We start from the raw sequence: 23,040 nt of genomic DNA, 5'->3' as shown, positions 1-23,040 counted from the left end.
TTCAGTCAAATACTTTATTCTCAAAATACCAATGAATGATCATCATTTAAAGAAAACAGAACTGTTCAATACAATGTTTAGATCTTTAGATCTTTTGCTGTTGATAATTGTAATTGTCTTTATAGTATATAGAATCAGTTATTTTCTACTTCTGTAGTAATATCACAGTTTGAAAGGGAACTACTTGTTTATTCTATAAAAGATATAAAAAATAGAGTTCACTAGAACATTTTGTTTTGAACATTTATATTAAAGAACTTGTCAGATTTATTTCTGACTAACATTTGAATATATACTGTATGTAAAAAATAAGTCAATCACTTAAGTTGTTGTTTCCAAACGTTAAGTATAATAAGTCAAGTTCAAATGAAATCAGAACAAACTTGTATTCAGATCATCCTGCACATTTACTGAAAGGAACACTGTGTACTTTCTGTACCTATCAGCAGTAGCATAAAGAAAAAAATGCCATAATGGCATCAATATTCTTCAACAAAAAATAAAGACAAATTGAAATTATAAATATAACTGTACATAAGCATGACTAAATTAAGGTCTCCTTACAGAAATACTGAATATAAAACAGAAATACAGTAAAGTTCAAATGAATGTGATGAGAAACTATTAAAAAATGTCCCGAATTGTTCTAAAAAGTATATTTATCATTTCTTAAAAAGTAAAAAAGACAGTTTTCTGTTGTCTAAGCAAATAATAAAATAATACTAAGATTATAATGAAGCTGAAGATCACTGTAGAAATCTAAAATACATGAGAATGAGTTTAGCTGTTCGGCTGTTAGGTTGTTTGTACTGAGTGGCTGTTACAAGTTCTTTAAAGAACTGTGTAGTCCATGGCTTTGCAGCTTAGCTTTCCCACACATCAGGCATCAATACTTTCTTCTTTTGCCAGATTTCCCCTTCTTGCCTCTCCTCTTTTTATTGTGAGTAAGCTCCTCAAACTTCTCAGGCTCATCAACAGCATCATCTTCCAAACTGTTGTCTTTGAAGTCTCCGGTTCCTGTTAATTTTAAAAAAAGGAATTTGCAGTAATGATGTTGTGGTAGAATCACCATTTAGTTACTGCTGTGCTGAAGTCTTAGAAGTTACAACAGATGCATCTAATCCAACAATTTATAGAAAGTCTCAAATACTGATTTATTTTAGTATAATAACTGTTATTAAAACAGCTAAGTATGATAAAGATAGAAATAAAATTTGCCATAAGACAATTTTCATTTCACTTTAATAAAAATGTATAGCTAGACACCTCCAGTGTTTCCAGTAAAGGACATCTCAGCAATGTATACCTATAAAGATTTTCTTTCAAACACCGTAGCACATTCCTCTATGGTACACAATGATATTCCATATGATACACAAAGGTCTTTCATTTTGATTCTAGAGACTAAATGAATCACTTCTGAGGGTAACAATATTCTTTTCCATATTTACTGAGTTCAAGCAAAGACTGTGGAAGATGTTAAAACTCTAAGAAAGAGTGCAAACACCATCTCCATTACAAACATGACTATACTCACACACCTTCATTTGCATACATTCCTGTTTCGGCTAGTCTCAGATCTTCCTTAGCCTCATGCAGTGCCGCACTCAGAAATGAAATTTTCTGGGACAGTTTCTCAATGCCTAAGAAAAAATAAAAGTTCCAAAGAAAGGTATCTGCATCAAGTGTCTTTGGAAAAATAATGTGCAATGATATTTACAATGTTGCATATGCCTAAAACATTAATCATAACAAATAGCTTTCTGATTCCAATGAGCTTCTCTCTCACATTGCATCAGCTTTGCTCTACATTCTTTATTAAAACTTTCACAGTTCATGCCATCTTTTAGTTTGGAGTAAAAGAAGCATTTTTCTAAACAAGGAGGTAATACTTTGAGATAAAACTCATGCAGTTAACTGAGTCACATTAAAAAGTATAAAAAGCACAATACATCTACTACAAACTGATACCTACATATAAAATGCTAAATATTATAATAGTATTATATTGTAAAAATTGTAAAATGTGTATTACCTGAGGCCCAGTTTTTAGTCTTGTAGATACTCTCCATGGAAGACATGACGTTTTGAAGGGAATTCTTCAGTTTTCCTTCCACAACCTTTGACTGTTCTCCCATAGAAAAAATGCCTGCTTTTTGGGCATCTAGATCTTCTAGAACCTTTTTGGAACTTGTGATTAAAGGGTCTGCATGCTCAGCAAAATAGTGCAAGTACTTCTCATAGCAATCCTGCTGTAGTCTATGTTTCTCACTAGACAAGTGTGTTTGGTAATCTTCTTTGAATGAGATTTCATTGTTGTCTGCCACTTGATCATGCTCTTCATTCCCTTCTTCAGTTTCAAGGTTTTCCTCTTCTAGCTCCTCCCCAGTTTGCTCATCAGAAGGTTTTACCAAATTCTTCCCAAACCTGATGCCACACAAGTCACACTGTGTAGTGTCAATGTCAGCTTTAATGAAATTTTTAGGGATCATCCGTTTAATGTGTCCATCCCCTGATTTATCTTGCATTATGGCTATCGCCCTGTTTACCAAAATGCATTTTCTGATGGCTACCCTCCAATTAATTCTGTGCTGCTCTGCACGCAATACCTGCAGATGGTATTCAGATTCTTCAATATCTTCCTCATAAACAGCTGCAGGACTTTTATCAGAGGATGGGGAGGACAGGGATATGGGTAGCAAAATGTAATTGAATCGAGCGACAGTGACGGTTCTGAAATGGATATCTTTATTAAAACTGTCCCACCTGCAATCCATAAGGTACTCATCATCCCTTTCCTTCAACAATACCTCAAGGGCTTCGACCACATCTTTGATATTTCTGGATGTATTTACACTGTTAACAACACGCATGATCCTCTTGGAGACTTGACCTGGATCTTGGAGTTTCATCAACTCTTCCTTTGCTGTTATGAAGTTGTAGCGAAGATAGGTTTCACATCTGGAATCCAGGACTTGCCCTGCATTCACAAGCATCACCAGACACAGCACTGCAGATCTCTCAGCTTCACCTGAGCCAGTGTATTCTGAGTCACTAAAGGCGTCCACCAAGACATTGAAATCTTCATTCACATGACCACTCATTACTTCAGCAAGGTAACAAAGATGGCTTTTCAATTTTTTTATGAAATGTGGTACATCCCTTGGTTTGTAAGAATGCACCACATGACACCATGGCTTATTTTTCAGCATGAATTCCCAGAAATGAAGGAGCGCAAGATAGCTCTTTGGCAAACATACTACCACGTTTTTGCAAAAGTGCATCAGAAAAGCACAGGTCAAGACAAACTGAAACTCAATCAGCATGACTGTATTTCCAATGTCTGGAATCATATGTTGTTTACATTTCCTGACTGGCACATTCAGAAAACGATAGAATGTGTGAATGCACTGCTCAGGGTTCTTGTAAAGTTCCCGAATCATCATAAGGAAAAGCCGGAAGAAGTTAAAGTGCTGTTGTTTACCTTTTGTAACTTGTAACATCCCAGCTTTGCCCTTTCTCTGTGTGTTTGTGTTCAGTTCATTCTGGTAAAGATTCTCCTCTTTAGAAAGCAATTTATCCAGTTTGTCAGGGAAATCAGAAGACAGGAGGTAGACCTTTGTCGCCTCTAGCCACAAATCAGTTGATTCTCTCCTGATGAAATCGTTTTCATCTTTAAATCGTTTTGAGATATAATCCCTCAGAACCATTCTGTAGCTCTCAAATGGTACATTCTGTGTTAATGAAAGGATCTCTTTGCAGGCAACACTGTTGTCAGATACAACTCTTTGGTGAAAATGCTTTGGAAAAACAGTCCTGATGAGAGACTTGCATAATGCATACTCATCTCCTGTCAGAATGTTTTGGAAATCTTCAACTTCAGGAAGAGAGTTTTCTTTGCACAGCTTCTTAGCTTCTAACAGCATCCCATTCAAAGCTGTAAGATAAACCTTGGAATGGATGGCAGATCTGGCTTCATGTCTCTGGAGTGGCTTGTGAAGATCTGTGCAATTTTCCAACTTGCAATCAAGACCACACACATACTTCAAACAGACATTTGGAACTGCCTGACAACCAGAGATCATCTCCTTTGCACAAATGTATAATTTTCTCAGCAAGTGACTTTTTAGGACAGATTTCACATCATTTGTGTTTAACCTGTAGGAAGTAAGCTCAGATATAGTATTTTCTTTTAGGCTTGCATTATCATTGAGAATAAATTGCAAAATCCTTGCTCCATCATTCTTTGGGATACGGCTCTGGCTATCATCTATTTGAATGATTCCATAGAAGTCAAAGCAAGATTTCACCATTTCTTTCTCTTCATTGTTTTCTGGTTTTGCCAGGGCTTTGACCAGCTTCAGCACCATTGCAATGCATGTCAGGTACTGACTTAAATTGGAGACCATTAAGACAGAATGACTAAGCAGAGTGCAGAGGGCCTCCAATGCTCCAGCAGTATGACTTTCTTTCAGAAACATCTCGAATGCATGCCTGACAGTTTGAATTTGCTTTGTGAACAAGCCTTCCAACAGAGTTACTTCTGCTTCTCCATATGGCTGCTGCGTCTTCCTGAACATTTGTAAAGCTTCTCCTAACACTTTCCTTACTTCTTCTTTCTGTAAGGCATCAAGCTTTTTTTCGCGTGACTGAATGCGGGCATAAGCAAGAAGGCACTCGGCTTTGTACTCCAGTCTGTTAGAAAATTCTGCCGCTTTGGTCAGGTATCCATACTCCCTCATCAAAGTAGCTGCATCTTCCTCCCGCTGTAACATTTTCAAAACCCCAGCAGCTTGAGTCAAGTAACCATTTTCTTTTAAGAAAACCAGTTGATCATCTGGAGATAGTTTTGAGAGACATGCTTCCATTTTCGGGAGATTTTTCTGTTTGTGATATCTGGCAGCGGCCTCCAGGTAGAAGTACTTTTCAGTGTAGGGAACTTTGGTCTCCTTCAGATCCCACCTGTAAAAAAACAACACTGGTGTTAATGAAAAGCAGACGAATTAAAACAGCTATTGTCCCGTAAGAACAGTTCTGTTCTCTGGATAATGACACATACCTTTCCAGTACCTCAGCTGCTTCATCGAATAACTCTGCCATGCAGTACATTTTCATTGCCATCTCATACTCTGATGCTTTTTCAAAGCACTTAGCAGAAGATTTGTAGCATTCTGCTTTTCTGTACAACACTGCTGCTTCCTTCATCTGAAACATTGTAAAATAGATTACCAACAGGATAAAATAAAGTTAATGTGCATTCACTAAATGATTTAGGAGTATTTTTTTAGGTTTATTTACATTTTACTAGGAGGTATATTCAGTAACTTCTAAATTAAACATCTGTCATGCTGTAGTTTTTCTCATCTGGGTTGCAGTACCAGAACTGAGACTTGACACCACCATTAGAAAGTTTTCGATTTATTACTTACTAGATCCATTACCTGTACCATCACAGTTTGCCTATTTTCAAATGCTAATATAAAAGCTCAAAGAAGCATATATGATTACAAAGTATTTTTCCTCTGACATTCTGTGGAAAAACAAAACACAATGACCTTCAGGATCAGCTGTGCCTCACCTTTCCCAAGCTCTCACACAGCTGTGCACACAGCTTGTACTCTTTTGCATTTTTCAAACATTTCATAGACAGCTTTGGCACACCGCACTCCAGGTAAGTCTTGGACAGCTGCAAGTACTCCAGCTGCATCTCTCTATTAAAAGATGAAAAAGTAGATAAGCTTGTAGAAATACAATTTTCTCATTTTTTAGGTCTATCCACAAATCAGACTATTATAATGTTTTTATTGGAAATATATAGCACGAAAATATTCTATTGCTGTTATAGGTTAGTCACACAAATATTTTCCCCAAAATACTCCCATTTTACTCACATTTAAATAAATGAGGTATGTTAAAAGCAATTTCAATAACTATTGTTATTAATATTACGTCAGTTAGGAAAACATTTAAAAATGTAAATGTTACAGTGTTTGATTTAGCTTGCTTAGAAATGCAAATCTTATTAAAATATGTTTTAAATTTAAAAGAATTCTCAGAAGCAGATGTATATTATTTTAACTAAGACAACACTGACCTCTTGTGGTCACTAGTCCTACCTGGAGTTTCTCTTCATATTTACTTAGATGTACAATATGAATTCAAAATTCAGTTAAAAAAACATCTTACTTGGGACTGACTTTCTTGTATTGCACGTTAAGAACTGCAAAATTAGCTAAGGCCAACTTTTCCTTATCTGCAGAACCTCCTTTCTGGTAGCATTTGGCAGCAACCTAGAAACAATAAAATACAGTAGTCTCAATACTATAATAATAATAATAATAATAATAATTGCTTACACTTATATAGTGCTTTTCTGGACACTCCACTCAAAGGGCTTTACAGGTAATGGGGACTCCCCTCCACCATGATGCAGCATCCACCTGAATGATGCGACGGCAGCCATAGTGCGCCAGAACACTCACCACACACCAGGTATTAGTGTGGAGGAGAGCAGAGTAATGAAGCCAATTCATAGAGGGGGATTATAAGGAGGCCATGATTGCTAAGAGCCAATGGTAAATTTGGACAGGACGCCGGGGTTAAACCCCTACTCTTTTCGAGAAGCGCCCTGGGATTTTTAATGACCACAGAGAGTCAGGACCTCGGTTTTACGTCTCATCCGAAGGACGGCGCCTGTTTACATTATAGTGTCCCCGTCACTATACTGGGGCATTAGGACCCACATGGACCGCAGGGTAAGCGCCCCCTGCTGGCCCTACTAACACCTCTTCCAGCAGGAACCTTCGTTTTTCCCCAGAGGTCTCTCATCCAGGTACTGACGAGGCTCACACCTGCTTAGCTTCAGTGGGTTGGCAGTTGTGAGTTGCAGGGTGATATGGCTGCTGGCTATCCTATCATACTATCCTACACATCCATACTATCCTATAATCCTTTAATACTATCCTACACTGACAAGCCTTCCAAACATCACTTGTCACTTTATTGACTGGATGCTGCATGTTATTTCTTCAATACTATACATTCCTTAGTTGCATCATCTGGGCAGAAAATTGCCAAGTTAACTGCCCTAGCAGAAACGATTTTAAAAACGAAAAGTTTTCTCAAAGACAAAACTTTTTCAGTCGGTGTATTCTAATATCTGTGCAGTCAATTCCAAAGGTAAAGTGGTGTAGAATGTGTTTGTAGAATGATAACAGATAAGCAGCAGTAGTATGACTAACATTAAATAATCTGGGAAGAAAACAAATCAAAAGAAAATGATAAGATACCTACTGTCCTTAAACTCATGGGAAATGTAAATGACAAAATACTCCACTACAATAATTCAGAAAAAAAGTTTTATTAATTACCTTCCAGCACTGATGTTTTGCAAAGTAATCTCCTCTCTCAATCCACTCTATCTGTGTTGAACTTTTAACAAACATACTGTCATCAAGATCTGTAAAATAATAAGGGATGAAACAAGCACACAATGTTCAGACCTGCTTCAGTATGCATTAAAAATAATCTCTGCCATTTTACTAAGAAGACGAGGCACTTGTGGGTTTTGGAACACATATGATGAGACTGGAGGATTCTTCATTCACTGAGATATCCGTATCAAATAACAATTAATCACTTCTTCTCTTATGTGGCCCTTCTTATGATCTTTTTGTTTTACTTATTTGCTTCTTTTGCTAAAGACTTTCTATCCTATGACCAAACAGTTTAGCCATGGAAGAAACCTATTAAAATCACAATCATGCACATTGTAATAAAATGCATATGCGAGTATACTTTTTACAGGATTTAACATAAACTTACCAGTGTTTTCATCAGTCTTGACCACCTGCACATACTGTCCCTTGATAAGATACTCAAATGCAGGACCACGCTTCTCACGGTTTTCATCAAATAGCCAAAGATTTACCCTGGCTCTGGTGACAGCTGTGTACAGCTGTTTTAATTCATCATTCAACATCTTCAGGAAACAAAAACAAGAGAATGACACAATAAAATTACACATTTACTAACTGTAATTACTGATGTAATGAGGAATCATTATTTGCTCCACAGGATACACAAAGCTGGCACATCATAGAAATAATTAAAATGTGCAAAGAGTTAAAGATGACGGATTCAGAGTTTTACATTAAAAAATTATCACTCCACAAATTTCAGTTGTCAGAGTAATAATTGAGGAAAACTGCACCTGTACTTGAAGTCCTGTGAAAACTGTTTAGGAGATATGGTTGTATAAGGGCTGAAGAACCAGTATCTCAGATTCCCACTCAGAATTATTTTTTGAATTTCAAATCATTGAAATTGGTGGTGTTTTCCTTCTGGGACCTGAAGAAGCTCGATACAGCGATACTCATGCAGTAAGTTACCAGTCAGAGACAGAAGGGAATGCTTCCACTTTTAAGACCCATGTTATCCAGACCGCACCTTGTGCAAATCAGCATTGAACTCCAGAGGTCTGGTCTGCACAGAAGCTGCCTCCTCCAGGGGAACTTCCACAACTGGCCCACTTGATGATGCCTTTGCACTGGTGTGGCTGAAGGAGGAGATCACACGCCACTCTTTTCCAGCCTAACCACACAGGATAAATAAAAAATTACAAACTGTAATCTGCACCTCAAAAACAGGAAATACCCTTATCTTATCCCCTACAATTCAGTTGTACAGTAGGTCTTCAAACCAGTCATGATTTAATTGCAACCTGTTATGTCCAAGTGTTATGCCCAAGGTTCTCAACACAAGGGTAAATTTCCATTCAGTATTTACATACTGAAGTGTTTTGGAAAATCTAAAGTTAGTACTTGAATAGTTTTTCTGGGCAATTCTTTAGTAAGGCTGACAGAAATTCATGTGTGAAGTTTCTCAATCTTACACTTTCTTCCTTTGTTAGAATTTGTTCAACTCACCCACCTCCCTCCCCAAACAGAGGACCCATAATAATAGAATATAGTAATAATAGTATCAAAACGATATTTTACAACAAGATAAATCAAATTCCTAAACAGAACTACCTTCTTATGTTATTGTGCCACTATTACTAATTAGTAAAACAACAGGTTATGAATAAACTGCTTTTGTCAGCAAAGTGCAAAAACTTCCCAAGTGAAACCACTCCATACAAATCAGATACATTTAAAATGCAAAGAGTATGTCAGATAAATTTGTCCACAATTTTCAGAATCACACCTGGGAGTCTGTGAAAAAGTTATACAGCAGCACATCATCAAATTCCAGGCCTTTAGCTTCATAAATGGTGAGAACCAGTGCCAAGGTCAGCTCTTCAGGAATTGTTTCCTTAGCTGTTTCATTTGCAACAAGGACCACCTGGAGTATAAAGACAGATAATGAAGTACAAATTGAAAATGATCCAGAAAAAGGTTCCATCATACAAAGAGACCTTGCATGTTGCCCACTTTCTTTTAACAATTCTGGCCTTGTTTTAATTAACAGTTAACAAAAATATTTATTAGAAACCAGCTACATAACAGTTTTTTATTGCGTTGATGGAAACATGTCACTGCACAGAGTGTTGTTCACATGTTCAGACAATAAAATTAACAATCTTTTTTTAGGAAAACTCAAAACAAAATAAGCATGTAAACACAAAGTTTGTTACACAGTATCTACAAATTTTATGCTATTGGGTAATGTAGGAGGGGTAAAATGGTGCAACATGCACCAACAACCCCAGAAGCCTGTGGGGTGTGGAAGAACAGTCCAGAAACAGTGATTGCTCAGGCGACCACATTTAACCAGAAAATGAAGGCTTCATGGAAAACTCATTTACAGCCTGCCACAGGAAGTAGATCTTTAGCGGTATGTAATGGGAGTGAACAAGAGTTGGAGGAGACTGAGTAAGGAAGTGCAGAGCATTAGGATCCCAGACTAGGAATTAGATTTGTGATGGACCTTGGCTGTTGATTGTTTTGGTTAGTGTGTTTTAACATCAATTAGTTTAGCTGCCTTGGTTATAGAGAGGAACCTGAAACAGTCACACAGAGCCTGAAAGAAGTTACATTTTTCTTGATTTTCTGAACCATTTACGCACTGTACAGTTCACTGGTGTGCAATATAAATTGGCCTATCTGTGCATCTGTTACCCTGCCTATTTCAAGAGCCTAATACTCTTGTATACAGAACAACATGCAGCCATACACAGTATCAAATTAGTGTATGTATATATAGTATAAATAGTATAGTCACGTTCTGAGTTGATAGGGGGAAGGATACAGAACTGTTCGTTTTTAGTGTGATGACAATATGCTCAACAATATATCCAAAGCCCTGAGGAAATACAGTATTTGTCCCCTCTTTTTTTTCCTTTTGTAGAAGGGCTGTAGAACTGAAGTGGATGTCTACTGCCTGATAAAGTAATTCAGGATTCATAGTGTTTAAATTTATTACGGTTCTTTTAATTTTAGCTGCTATAGCTTTTAAAATATTGTAGACTTTGAAATAATACCTATAAAGACAACAGGGACAATTCTAGCTTCTCCACTGGATTCTTGATATACTTAAAATACCTCTGTATCCATAAACATCTAGTGAAGCTAAAGTTTATTTTTATTTTATTTTAATAATAATAATAATAATAATAATAATAATTTAGAACACCTTTACAAATGCAAGGACACTGCACATAATGATAAAATATTTTAAAAAGCAGTAAAAATTAAAACAAGAACATAGAACAAACAGGAAGGGCATTCTACAATAATTGAGCAGTGATTATTCATTTCCCATAAGGCAGAAGGTTCTGATTGAGTTGCATTCCCCCCTTAACAAGAGCATTTTGCTCTGTAATCACCCATAGATATCAATGCCTATTACATTATTAAAGAGCAGACGGGTGCCTCTTCAGGGATGCAAAGGTGTTAGTGAATCTAGGGGTTACAGTATCGTTTTTAAAGTTTATACAAACCACAAACCTGGTGAGCTCCAAACTCAATGGGCTGTGACTTCCTCTTGTTCCCCCTCAGTAAAATAGCCAAGTCACTGACACTGCAGGATTCCAGGACTGTAGGCTTGGGCCCATCGAACAATCCCCTGTCCCTTGGCAACCGGTCAAATGATTCAGGGAAGAAGAACTGCAGCAAGTCCACAATGCCAGATGCCAAATTCAGAATCCCTTTAATGAAACATTTGGAATTTGGAATATTAAATACATTTCATCCGCACTATAGTACAGTGTAATCTGTAAAATGCTTTATAAATATTTTTTAGTGGCAACCGGTCTAAGATTTAAATCGATTCATTATTGCAACAGCCAATTTCACATGTATATACACTTTAGATTGGAATGGTGAGGTGTAGAGGAAAAAGTAGAGGTAAATTCCACAATGAAAACTTAAATAGTGTAGTGCATTCGCCTGGCGCTGCTGCTGAAGAGCGCCTGGCTGGGTGTATGCACTGAGGGGCAGGACGGAAGTAGTAGTTGTCAGAGTGGGGACTAGGAAAGCCGCTGAACAGTGCAGCTGACCCCTTTCAAAACGGGTGTACAGTTTTGCGAGATCACCTGGATTCTTGTAAATAGTTCCCTGGTTTTGAACCCCTGTTATACTTCTACCCAATTGCCACCCTATCCCTGTGTAGCTACCTGAACAGACCCTGGATGCTGCTCTCTCTCTCGTTTCTCGGCCACTCACTCATTCTCTCTCTCACTCTCACTCTGTCTCTCTCTCTCTGCTGGCGTGTGGGCGCAGGACTGCTCTGCTGGCTGTGCCGAAAAATAAAGCGCTGTTTTTCACTCAACGAATGTCTGATTCACATTGCCCTCACCGAACCCGAAAATACTACAATATTTACTTTCTAAATATATAATAAAGATACTGTATAAGTATAGGTTATTATAGAGGTTGAAAAGTAAAAAGGAAAATATTTTAGTAAAGAAGCCTTCTTATGGTATGTGAGGGCAGGCATACAGTATGATGCCAAGGGGTGGAAAAATAAAAAATTTTAACTGGGAAAATGAAAAGAAAAGAGGAATATTGGAGTTGCAGAGAAAGTGCAGAAACCAGAAATCTGTAAATGAAGAGAGATTACTGAATCATTCTGACCTGGAGATAAGTGTGACCCAACTGAAGTAAGCCCTACCTCTCTACAATAATTTTATTTTACCTTATTTATTTACAGATCTCAGCCTTCCACACTTCCCCATCTCTCAAAGTTCTATCTCACCCACCAACCCATTTTAATATCTTCTTACTCCTTACCCACCACTTTGTATCATATTCCTGCTCTCTCTCATTTCTCAATATAACTAAAACGAATTCAAAGACAAAGCTTTGGGTCTTTTGGTTTTGTGTGTATAGTTTTCTTTTCTCTTGATTATCTGTTCCTGTGCAGCTCACATACTGTACCAATGCAGTACCCCACTCAAATTTTTCTATATAGACAGCACCACTGGTTCCAAGCTAGAGGGATGTACAGTTAACAATGCACACTTTAAATACTATCTGCCAAATTTATTACAGATGTATAGAAATAACTCTTACTTTACCTGAATGTGATCTGTAGTTCTGATACAGCTGATAAATCCTCTTTGGTTTTCTGACAAGAGATCGCTTCTTCTTGTCCGCATTGCTCTTGCTGGCATAATAGAATAAGGACCTGAGATCACTGAAGCGAAATGCCACTCCCTTCATGATGCTCTGTGCAGTGTCTCCAGTAAGGAACATGGAGTTGGGGTCATTGATTATTTTCATAAGCATACAAAGTTCGGCCTGGGTAAAATCTTGGATCTCATCCCCATAAAGCTCATGAATGGACCATGGTATTTCATCAAGTTTTGCAAGTCTAATAGACAAGTTGTGCAGAACATCCTCCTCATCAAAGAATCCCCACTGGGACTTGATTTGCTGATACAGGCGAAAGAGGCGATAAATTTCAGTCCTGTCCTCCTGGAAGTTTGGAGCTCTCTTCCTACCAAGCTTGTTATACTGCTCCTCTGAAAGGGTACCTCCTGGGCTGCTATAAGCCTCAAATGACCCTTTTAAAAATGACTTGATTTCCTTCCAAACCAAGGCTGGGTTACAGTGGGGTTTACCTTTGACCATTTTAGGCCAGATTTCATAGGCAAACACCTCATATGTTACAAATTGTCGGGGATCAGTCTCTCGCATCTGGATTTCCATTACATTTTCTTCTTCATCCATCTCATCTTCAAGCTCCTCTTCTTCATCGTCATCCTGCAGCTCAGGAATCAACATCTCGTCCTGAGAGGACCAGCCTACAATAGATTTTTTCAAGCTCCCATCTGGATTCCTTGGGAAGAAAGGATCAGGCAGTGAAGCATCCAGAAGCAGAAGCAACTGCTGAGAAGTGATAAAGAGTGGGAAGTGTTCATCTTTGATATCCTGGAGTCTATAAATATTGGAATCCAGGGGTTTGTAGTGAATAGTGGCCTTAGTGGACTTGCTCAACTCAATAAAATTTTTCTGCACCTCCTTGCACAAAACATGATTTTTGGTCACAAAGATCTGATGCAAGTGCTCAAGTTGGTTTATATCTTGTTGGGCATCATTGTCAATATGTGATTCCACTATATCCTCCACTGCAGGAACTACTGCAGAGCATGCTCCATCACAGGTCTGGACTTCCTCTTCACTTGATATAGTGTCAATTTCCTCATCACTTTCATGGCATTCTGATTCCACAACATTTGTTGACCCTTCCACCTCTCTTTGAGCATCCTCAACACCATGGCCTTGGGAAAGTGTCTGTTTAGGCCACATGACTTTCACAAGCAAAGGCTCACCTGCTTGCTCTGCTTTAACCCAATATTTCTGGTACTGTTTCCACAGTCGATAGAGGCAACAGGTAGTTTTGCCAGTCCCACTTCTTCCTATCAAGATAATTGCTTCCAAGGGTTTAGGGCAGAGGTCTATTATAGCATATTCCAATTCCCCAACCCTGAAGGGGTATTCAACCTTAGTGTCCATGTTACTAAGTATGTTGAGTGCCATATTAGTACTGAAGCTATGAAACTTCATAATATTGTATTCTGTTTCAACCGCACTTGCTGGTGGGCAAAATTCAGGTGTCACGTCCTCTTCCATTGTCTGACTTTCATCATAATCCACAAAACAGAGAGGAATGCGTTTCTCTGTGTTCAGATTTGATGAAAACTGACCTCGGTTAAGCCCTTTGAGTTTCTTGCGTAAAACGCATGACAAACCACGGTTGTAAGCTTGACATATTGTATCGATGGCATGATTGAGCTTGTTGTGGTCAAGCACAATGTCCCAAATCCTGATCATTTCACTGTAGACTCTTCCAGTGGCCCTAACATTAACATTGGATGCCTGCTCCATTTCAATTATCTTCTCTGGATTTTCGCTACAACGAGGTGAAAAGTCTATTGCAAGCTCCCACATCATCCTTGCCCCTTTGTCAAGTTTTGCCTCATAGAGCTTAATCTCACTTTTAAGATGCTTAAGCTTTTTCTGTAGACTGACAGTCCAATCTCCATTTCCTAACTGCTGGATGACCTGCACAATTTTGTTTCTTGTGTGCAACTGGACTTCTTTGCTTCCAAGTTTCTTTAAAACTTCAGAGGTGCATTCAATTTCCCAGGTCATGTTGTCAAAGTCCAATGCCTGAAAACAGTCCTCTTTCAGAACATCATCTGGTTCATTTTCTTCCAGTGTCGCCTCAGCTTCTGGGTCTTCCATCAAATCAGTCTCTTTTGAAGATTCACTCTTGACACTTGTCTTTTCAGTGTAGTTGGCTGAACTGCCTATAGCATAGTCTATGTTGTCTTTGTCTCGTAATGCCATCGACCCTGAGATATCAACACAGGGAGATGTACATGACCAGTCTCCCTGTTGAATCAATTTTTCAATCTCATATACAAGACTGTCTCTCACTGTGACCAGTTTGCATTCCACTTCACCTTGTTGAACATTTTCACCTTTCTTGGACTTTGCTTCAGTGTTCTTGAGCTCTGGTTCATCTGCTGGTTCAACAACTTTCGGCTTGGAGTTTTTTGAGTTGATCACTGTTTTCACAGTTTTTGTCCTCTGAGACTTTGAACTTGTATCCTGCTTCTTTTTGTTTCTAGGGAGGATTTTGTTCCAATAAACAAGTCTTGGATCCTTTCCACTTACTTGAAAAGTTGCCTCTCTGTCTTGATTATTTTTCAATTTTTTGTTTATATCAAATTTTACTAACATGTTCATTATATCTTCATGATGCCTAAATGAATTTTTCTGAAAGATCATATGAAGTAAAGTGTTGCCTTCATGGTCTTGAGTATTAGGATTGAGATAGTCATATTGTGCTGGATCTGCACTGTATTCGTCAAGAAAGTGTTTCAGAATGTGTAAGCCAATATCATCTGTAAAACAAAACCAGTGTTGAGAGACAAAATGCAACAGTAAAAAATAGTAATGCAACAAACTTGTCATTTTAAAAATGTAATATTTTACAATACAAAATGGTATTCAATGTTGACAGTGTAACAAAATATTAAGTATGGTTCTTTATTTTATGAATATAAACAAATATTTAACATAATAAAGACAACTTTTCAAAAAGTCACAACAGATAAGTGCTTTGTCCTCTTTAAACCTGTCTGGCACAGGGGATATAGGTTGAAATATACCTTTTTTATCTGAAACAATGTGAAGAGCTGCGTGAAGCGGTGTATCTCCAGATGTGACAGAAAAACTCTTTGCGTTTCCCCCATTCTTCAGCAGAAGATAAACCAATTCGTAGTCTTCACTCTTTAGACAAAGATTGATGGGTGATTCTTTAAGATCACCATATCCATTTGGAGAGGCTGTTAAGACACATTAAACACATTTTTGTCACCAACTGGTAATACAGACATATACCCACTCAAACATGTTTTAAGTGAGCTGAAGCTCATTTAAAATATGTTAGCTTATTTTAGTGTGTTTTTTTTCTACCAGAGGGAGCAAGCACTCACAGAGGTCAAGGCAATAAGCCATGCTTATTGGCATAAAGTAGAGCTCAGTTTGTGACCAGGGGGACTTTTCATAAGGGTGGAAGTTTATTGTACTGATAATGGCAAATATCTACTTAAATTATTGAATTGCATTTTGAAGTGCAATGAAATATGTTCTAGAGAAAATGAACCAAATATACTGGGCACCAGGGGTTCCCAACCTTTTTTAATGTAAAATTACAGCAAATAAAAGCAAGCGACTCATGTTACTGTAAACAAGTAATGTTCCCCATTTTAGAAAAAAGAATACCCTCCCTTAAAGGTAGCATTGGCACTGAGAAAGCTTACTCGAAAAGACTTATATATATTTTTTTTACGTGTTGACACTGCTGATCATGTCAATTACATTTTTATTTTGTACCTGCAGCTCGACATTCAGCTCATTCAGCAGTTCAGTCAAGTCTGTGGGGAATGCTTAATCCAGAAGCCACTGGTCATTCTCTAATTGGGCATATTCACCATGTTTAGATGACTTGAGAAATTCTCAATTGATTTCAGGCAACAGCTGTCTGAACTTTGCCAAAAATGTCAGTTTTTTTAATCTCCAAACAGCAAGTCAGCAGCCTCACCAAGCATGTTTTTATTAGTTCTCGATCCCTGAATGACTTTTTGTGTTTAGCCAGGACGTGGCTCACACGGAACGATGCGATGATTGCCGCTTTCCCTCTTGTATTAGGCCTCGTGAAAACCCACTGCTGCTAGTCGAGATTTTTAATTTTCCACCTTCTTTTAACTCACTTTTTGCGGGAAGGTCCACATCATACGTTTTGTGTGCAGTTTTGAAATGTTGTTCTATATTTCCCTTTTTCACGTAGATGCTAGCATTGCAGATTTGAATGTGAAAGTACAAACAAATAATCATGCTCCCATTCCGTGGTAAGTTTTCGGTCTCTTTGCTTCATCATTTTTCACTCAAACACTACATCAAATAGGCAATCAAACTTATTAAACTGTCGGCGAATTTGTCACAGTCTGTTTCGCTCTACTATGCACTGTACCCAATGTGGAGTTCGTGCGGCAATAACCACGAGAACGTTCTTGGGTAGCTATTTACTATTTACGGAGCTCCTGTAGCCTTTTTTTCCCCCCACTGTCAGCCAGCACTCAGGGAAGAGACTTTTACAACCCATTCGACACGGGTTAAACACACACAAGGGCAGTCAAATGTAAGACATCACATGTACAGATCTCAATGAATTTTTAGGCTATCAAAAAAAGTAAATAGTCATATACCCCATTTATTTTGTGCCAAACATTATTGCAATCCAACGACTGGCAAGCACTCCACGATCGGTCGATTAGTTGGGCACCCCTTCTGTAGACCAAAGGGTCTGCAGGAGCTTGAGAAATTCTGCCTGGAGGGTTAGTCTGAAATCCACCCTCAAAGTGCCAGAACTTCACTGCACTCTACAAGAAGTATCCTCACAGTGCAATCCATAGGTAAAGTATTACATACAGTAATGCTAACTATCGGGGTATTCAAAATATTCTGTCTCCAAGCAAGCTTATTACAGTATGTTAATATCAATATCTAGACAATATTAAATCTATAACACATTTTATTAATTTTTTTTGGTTCCTGTATCACTGGAGATGTGAAGAACTAAGCAGTAGATCCCATTTTCCAGATAAAAACTAAAACTACAGTATAAGACTGAAACAATACTAATTACAACATCATATGATCTGTAAATCTAAGTTGACAGATGATGCCAGACACTAGTCCCATAGCCTGTTTAACTTGCACTCCATTCGTTTGGTTTTGCAATGTGGCACTATGTGGGTTATTTATGGTGGCAAGATTTCTGTCAGCAGTCAATGAGATGTCCAGATTCTTTCCAACAGAATGGAGATAAAGTGTACAATGAATACTCAGTGACTTCTAATTACCAAATTAAGAGAGTTAGGCAGTGGGAAAATAAAAATATCTTCTGATATCACATATGAAATGTGTGCTTAATTATCACATGCTTTAGTGTATTGTCAGTACACAGGCAGCATAATGAAAGCTGCTTAATCCTAAAATCTACAGATTTGATTCTCTTTTAAGACAGTTTTTATTAGTATTTTAATTATTAAAATACTGGTTAAAAAATCAGGATGAAGACAATATTATAAAGCAAAAACAAGTTTACCTCCCATTTCAATCAGACACTTCACCACATGTATTCTGTTGCCATCAGATTTGCTAAAATGGGGAACAATATCAGCCAAGTTCAGGTCCTTCAGGCAGCATCTGGACAGGAGGCCTCCCTCACTTCTCTTCTCTCCATCCGTTCTACCCCACAGCATCAGCAAAGATTCCTTCCACTTTCTTCTTTGAAGGCACTGTTTAACCAAGCTGTTTGAATAGCTGACATCCACATCACAAGTCACTCCAGGAGGAACTTCTATGGGAACAGACAACAGAAATCTATACTTTCATTTGGGTTATTATCTATACACAATAAAATTATTTTCCCATTTCCATTTATGATTTAATTTTGAGAAATCATCTGAAGAAACTAAACTAGAGTGTGTCAGCAGTATTGCTTCTGGATTTCTGAAATATTTAACATATACAACTTTCATCCTACCTCAATTTTAAACCTTAAAATTATCATACTCACATCAATGGATTATTAAAGAGATTTCGAGGTGCCTGGTATTTGAAATTCACATATAAGAATGACATGCTTACCTGTACATGATGAAAGATGTCTCAAGAGAGGCTGGACCATTCGATGTTCAATCAAAGGAGGAACATGTTTCTTTGGACACTTAGTGCAAAACTGAACAAACCGATTTACTGCCTCTGCAAAAGATATCTCTCCTTCAGATGAAGAAGCTCCTGTAAAAAGACATACCAAAACTGGTTAAATTAAAAATATAATCAATGGCTTACACACCTTTTTCTCAAATAGCATATTTTGATGGAGCAGGTATCTGATTATTTTTGGAATTAAATGTCCTGAAAGAATACAATAATTCTCTTGCTTTAAACTGGAAGATTCCAGCAACTACAACTTGTTTGAGTCAGCTTCTTAGTAATGTTGTCGAGATGGTACTGTGAGAAGCAGGATATCCTGGCTCTCCAATGCCAGACCAGATTACCATACACTGGGCTTATCCTGAAATGAAGTGCCTAAATAGTTGCCTGTCAGTCTGCATCTGCAAGAAGGAGGCACATCTGGACTAAGACCCCATCTGGAGGTCATCTGCCATAAATCCACTGACCAGAATGATGCGCCAATGGGGAACAAACAATAATGACTGATCATAAACCACAATATTACAACTTAAAAGTTGCAGCACAAGCAGTTGCAATGCTCTCTGAGATCCCGTCAACTTGACAAGAAATGAATCATGTGACTGAAACCATCGCTCCCAGAAATGGCAGCAAGCAAACTTAGCTGAAAGTAACTGCTGGGCCAAGAGACCATACTGTATGTAAACCAGAGTTCTCAACAGCAAGAGATGATTTGCGAGAAACTCTTCATTGTAATTTTAAGTTTCTCCCTATTTAAGCCTGGAGCTGTGGCCAGATTCCCATGTCCTGAGACTCTGTTTCAGTGGAAGACTTCAGCACACTGCTAAGCATGGAACCCTTCTCTCTTCCTGTGCCCTTAAGGATAATCTACAGTATATATTCTGTATCAGTGGACAAAGACTTGACAAAATCTGTCATGGATCCTGCTGCTCCTCTCTGTGGAATTTTTAAACCCTGATCAGAATTGCTGATATCTACACTTCCAATGTTTGCATTTTTACACTCAAGAATTTACTTTTATTCTAAACAAGAATATTTAAGATAAAGATTAATTAATTATAAGAACTGAATTTACTCATTTACTGAACGTTTATGTATGGTATTGTAGCGGCAATGCTTGTTAATAAGACAGAATTAAGTGTTGCTGTGCTTTCCCAAATGAGGCCTCATCTCTCCGTTCATCTCTGTGGTGCAGCCACAGAGAAACTATTCATGCAGGCTGATTTAAAGATGTTTTCTTTTGATAAGGGACAGCTCCCAAATGGGGATGCACTTAGCTAAGCCTGGCTATCATGATCAATGGTCATCCATTGGCGCCTACATTGCCTTGCGAAAGTATTCGGCCCCCTTGAACTTTTCAACCTTTTGCCACATTTCAGGCTTCAAACATAAAGATATAAATTTTTTATTTTATGTGAAGAATCACCAACAAGTGGGACACAATTGTGAAGTGGAACGAAATCTATTGGATTTTTGAAACTTTTTTAACTAATAAAAAAATGAAAAGTGGGGCGTGCAAAATTATTCGGCCCCCTTGCGTTAATACTTTGTAGAGCCACCTTTTGCTGCGATTACAGCTGCAAGTCGCTTGGGGTATGTCTCTATCAATTTTGCACATCGAGAGACTGAAATTCTTGCCCATTCTTCCTTGCAAAACAGCTCGAGCTCAGTGAGGTTGGATGGAGAGCATTTGTGAACAGCAGTTTTCAGCTCTTTCCACAGATTCTCGATTGGATTCAGGTCTGGACTTTGACTTGGCCATTCAAACACCTGGATATGTTTATTTGTGAACCATTCCTTTGTAGATTTTGCTGTATGTTTGGGATCATTGTCTTGTTGGAAGATAAATCTCCGTCCCAGTTTCAGGTCTTTTGCAGACTCCAACAGGTTTTCATCCAGAATGGTCCTGTATTTGGCTGCATCCATCTTCCCCTCAATTTTAACCATCTTCCCTGTCCCTGCTGAAGAAAAGCAGGCCCAAACCATGATGCTGCCACCACCATGTTTGACAGTGGGGATGGTGTGTTGAGGGTGAGGAGCTGTGTTGCTTTTACGCCAAACATATCGTTTTGCATTGTGGCCAAAAAGTTCGATTTTGGTTTCATCTGACCAGAGCACCTTCTTCCACATGTTTGGGGTGTCTCCCAGGTGGCTTGTGGCAAACTTTAGACGAGACTTTTTATGGATATCTTTGAGAAATGGCTTTCTTCTTGCCACTCTTCCATAAAGGCCAGATTTGTGCAGTGTAAGACTGATTGTTGTCCTATGGACAGACTCTCCCACCTCAGCTATAGTTCTCTGCAGTTCATCCAGAGTGATCATGGGCCTCTTGGCTGCATCTCTGATCAGTCTTCTCCTTGTCTGAGCTGAAAGTTTAGAGGGACGGCCAGGTCTTGGTAGATTTGCAGTGGTCTGATACTCCTTCCATTTCAAGATGATCGCTTGCACAGTGCTCCTTGGGATGTTTGAAGCTTCGGAAATCTTTTTGTATCCAAATCCGGCTTTAAACTTCTCCACAACAGTATTATGGACCTGCCTGGTGTGTTCCTTGGTCTTCATGATGCTCTCTGCGCTTTCAACAGAACCTTGAGACTATCACAGAGCAGGTGCATTTATACAGAGACTTGATTACACACAGGTGGATTCTATTTATCACCATCAGTCATTTAGGACAACATTGGATCATTCAGAGATCCTCGCTGAACTTCTGGAGTGAGTTTGCTGCACTGAAAGTAAAGGGGCCGAATAATTTTGCACGCCCCACTTTTCATTTTTTTATTAGTTAAAAAAGTTTCAAAAATCCAATAGATTTCGTTCCACTTCACAATTGTGTCCCACTTGTTGGTGATTCTTCACATAAAATAAAAAATTTATATCTTTATGTTTGAAGCCTGAAATGTGGCAAAAGGTTGAAAAGTTCAAGGGGGCCGAATACTTTCGCAAGGCACTGTATCTGTCTAGAGAGTGCCAGATGGACATCTGGACTGCATTCCTAAGTGTCAGGAGTAAGTGACTCATATCTCACCTTGATCAACCAATCAGGGACTGGTGGGGCTGAGTAACCCACGTGGGACTCTGATGCCCATGGAACTTTCAGCCAATGAATGAGCTGAAGTTCCTCCAGGTAAAAACAGGCAACACAGAGCTCCAAGACTATTCGAAGGACTTTTCCAAAAGGAGAATCTCTAAGGGGAATTCCAGGGGTGCGAGACAATTCCAGGGCAGGACGGCCCAGGAGCAGAAAGGCTCCCAAGGGCAGGACATTCTCGCAGTGCGCCTCCTGACCATCCTGAGACTCAGCCCGGACAACCACGGAACGGCCAGTGTGTCCAAGTGCCAGAACATTCCTCTGTTCCAAGAGTCGAGAGAGGAGGTTGCCACGACTAACCAGAGGATCCACCCGAGGTTAGCACCAGCAGCAAGCTTTGTGAACAGGTTGGAACTGTGGACAGCTGAATCACTCTTCAGAACTAGCGCTTCATCGGGAACGAACCGGTCTTCTTCCTGACCTGCTGGGACCCACAGCTATCTTTTCTCCTGTGCACAAACTTTGCTAGTTAAAGCCAACACTAACTAGCCGGTCAGTGAGCATCAGCAGCGCACCGTCGCAAGCAGCACAGCACAGCCTGGCATGGAGCCAGAGAGCCCGCAGGAGATCTGAATCCCCAGAGATCGGATGAGTATTCAACTTCACTGCATTACTGCTCGAGAATTCAATTGTTATCCCAACCAGTTGATATCAATTTAATTCCTAAGAGTTATTTACTTGTTTTGAGTATCTAATGTAAAAGTTGTAACCAAGTTCAATTACGAAACGGTCTAAATGAATGATATACCGAACGTATGCCCTCTTGATATGTGTAAGACTTTGTAACTGAATGAATATATATCTTTTGTATTCTGATAACCCTCACGATAAGATCTGTTAGGTTTACATGCATTTTCTATGTATTAATAAATGTATCCTCGTGTATTAGTACCTCTTTGTGTGCGTTGTTTGAGTTATATCGCATGGTTGGATTCTAAAGCCATTAAAATAATCATTTTGTGACTTACGGCTACAATTAATAATTGTAATAAATGTTGTAGTGATTTAATATCACTTGATAGTTATATGAATATGGTATCGTGTAACTAAGCAGCTAAAATATCACAGGTGGACATTTCAGAAATATTTTGACATCCATTTCATTAAAAAAAAAGAAAACTTTTATTGTCCTTGTAGTGGTAATTGACAAAGCACTGCACTCAATGGTTCAAAGCGCGATTAGAGTATTACTTTCGGTTTGTTTCTTACTGT

General features: G+C 38.5%; 1 protein-coding gene across 3 annotated transcripts in view; it reads right to left on the bottom strand.

Annotated features, from left to right (window-relative positions):
- LOC102687171 (TPR and ankyrin repeat-containing protein 1) overlaps positions 1 to 23,040 on the bottom strand; it is a 37,893-nt gene continuing 14,853 nt past the window's right edge. For all 3 annotated transcript variants that reach the window (XM_015357296.2, XM_069195035.1, XM_015357297.2), the window contains 15 exons: positions 18,672 to 18,821; positions 18,127 to 18,381; positions 15,626 to 15,802; positions 12,521 to 15,358; positions 10,950 to 11,149; positions 9,208 to 9,345; positions 8,449 to 8,592; positions 7,825 to 7,981; positions 7,371 to 7,459; positions 6,187 to 6,290; positions 5,579 to 5,711; positions 5,060 to 5,205; positions 2,036 to 4,962; positions 1,542 to 1,643; positions 1 to 1,017 (listed from right to left, as the gene is read on the bottom strand). In XM_015357296.2, the coding sequence (XP_015212782.2) occupies positions 887 to 1,017; positions 1,542 to 1,643; positions 2,036 to 4,962; positions 5,060 to 5,205; positions 5,579 to 5,711; positions 6,187 to 6,290; positions 7,371 to 7,459; positions 7,825 to 7,981; positions 8,449 to 8,592; positions 9,208 to 9,345; positions 10,950 to 11,149; positions 12,521 to 15,358; positions 15,626 to 15,802; positions 18,127 to 18,381; positions 18,672 to 18,821 (7,691 nt within the window). In that variant the 3' untranslated portion in view covers positions 1 to 886. The remainder of the gene's footprint in view (positions 1,018 to 1,541; positions 1,644 to 2,035; positions 4,963 to 5,059; positions 5,206 to 5,578; positions 5,712 to 6,186; positions 6,291 to 7,370; positions 7,460 to 7,824; positions 7,982 to 8,448; positions 8,593 to 9,207; positions 9,346 to 10,949; positions 11,150 to 12,520; positions 15,359 to 15,625; positions 15,803 to 18,126; positions 18,382 to 18,671; positions 18,822 to 23,040) is intronic.

Source organism: Lepisosteus oculatus, chromosome 10 (genome assembly GCF_040954835.1).
Source record: "Lepisosteus oculatus isolate fLepOcu1 chromosome 10, fLepOcu1.hap2, whole genome shotgun sequence".
Taxonomy (NCBI): domain Eukaryota; kingdom Metazoa; phylum Chordata; class Actinopteri; order Semionotiformes; family Lepisosteidae; genus Lepisosteus; species Lepisosteus oculatus.
This window is presented reverse-complemented; position numbering and strand designations above follow the sequence as displayed.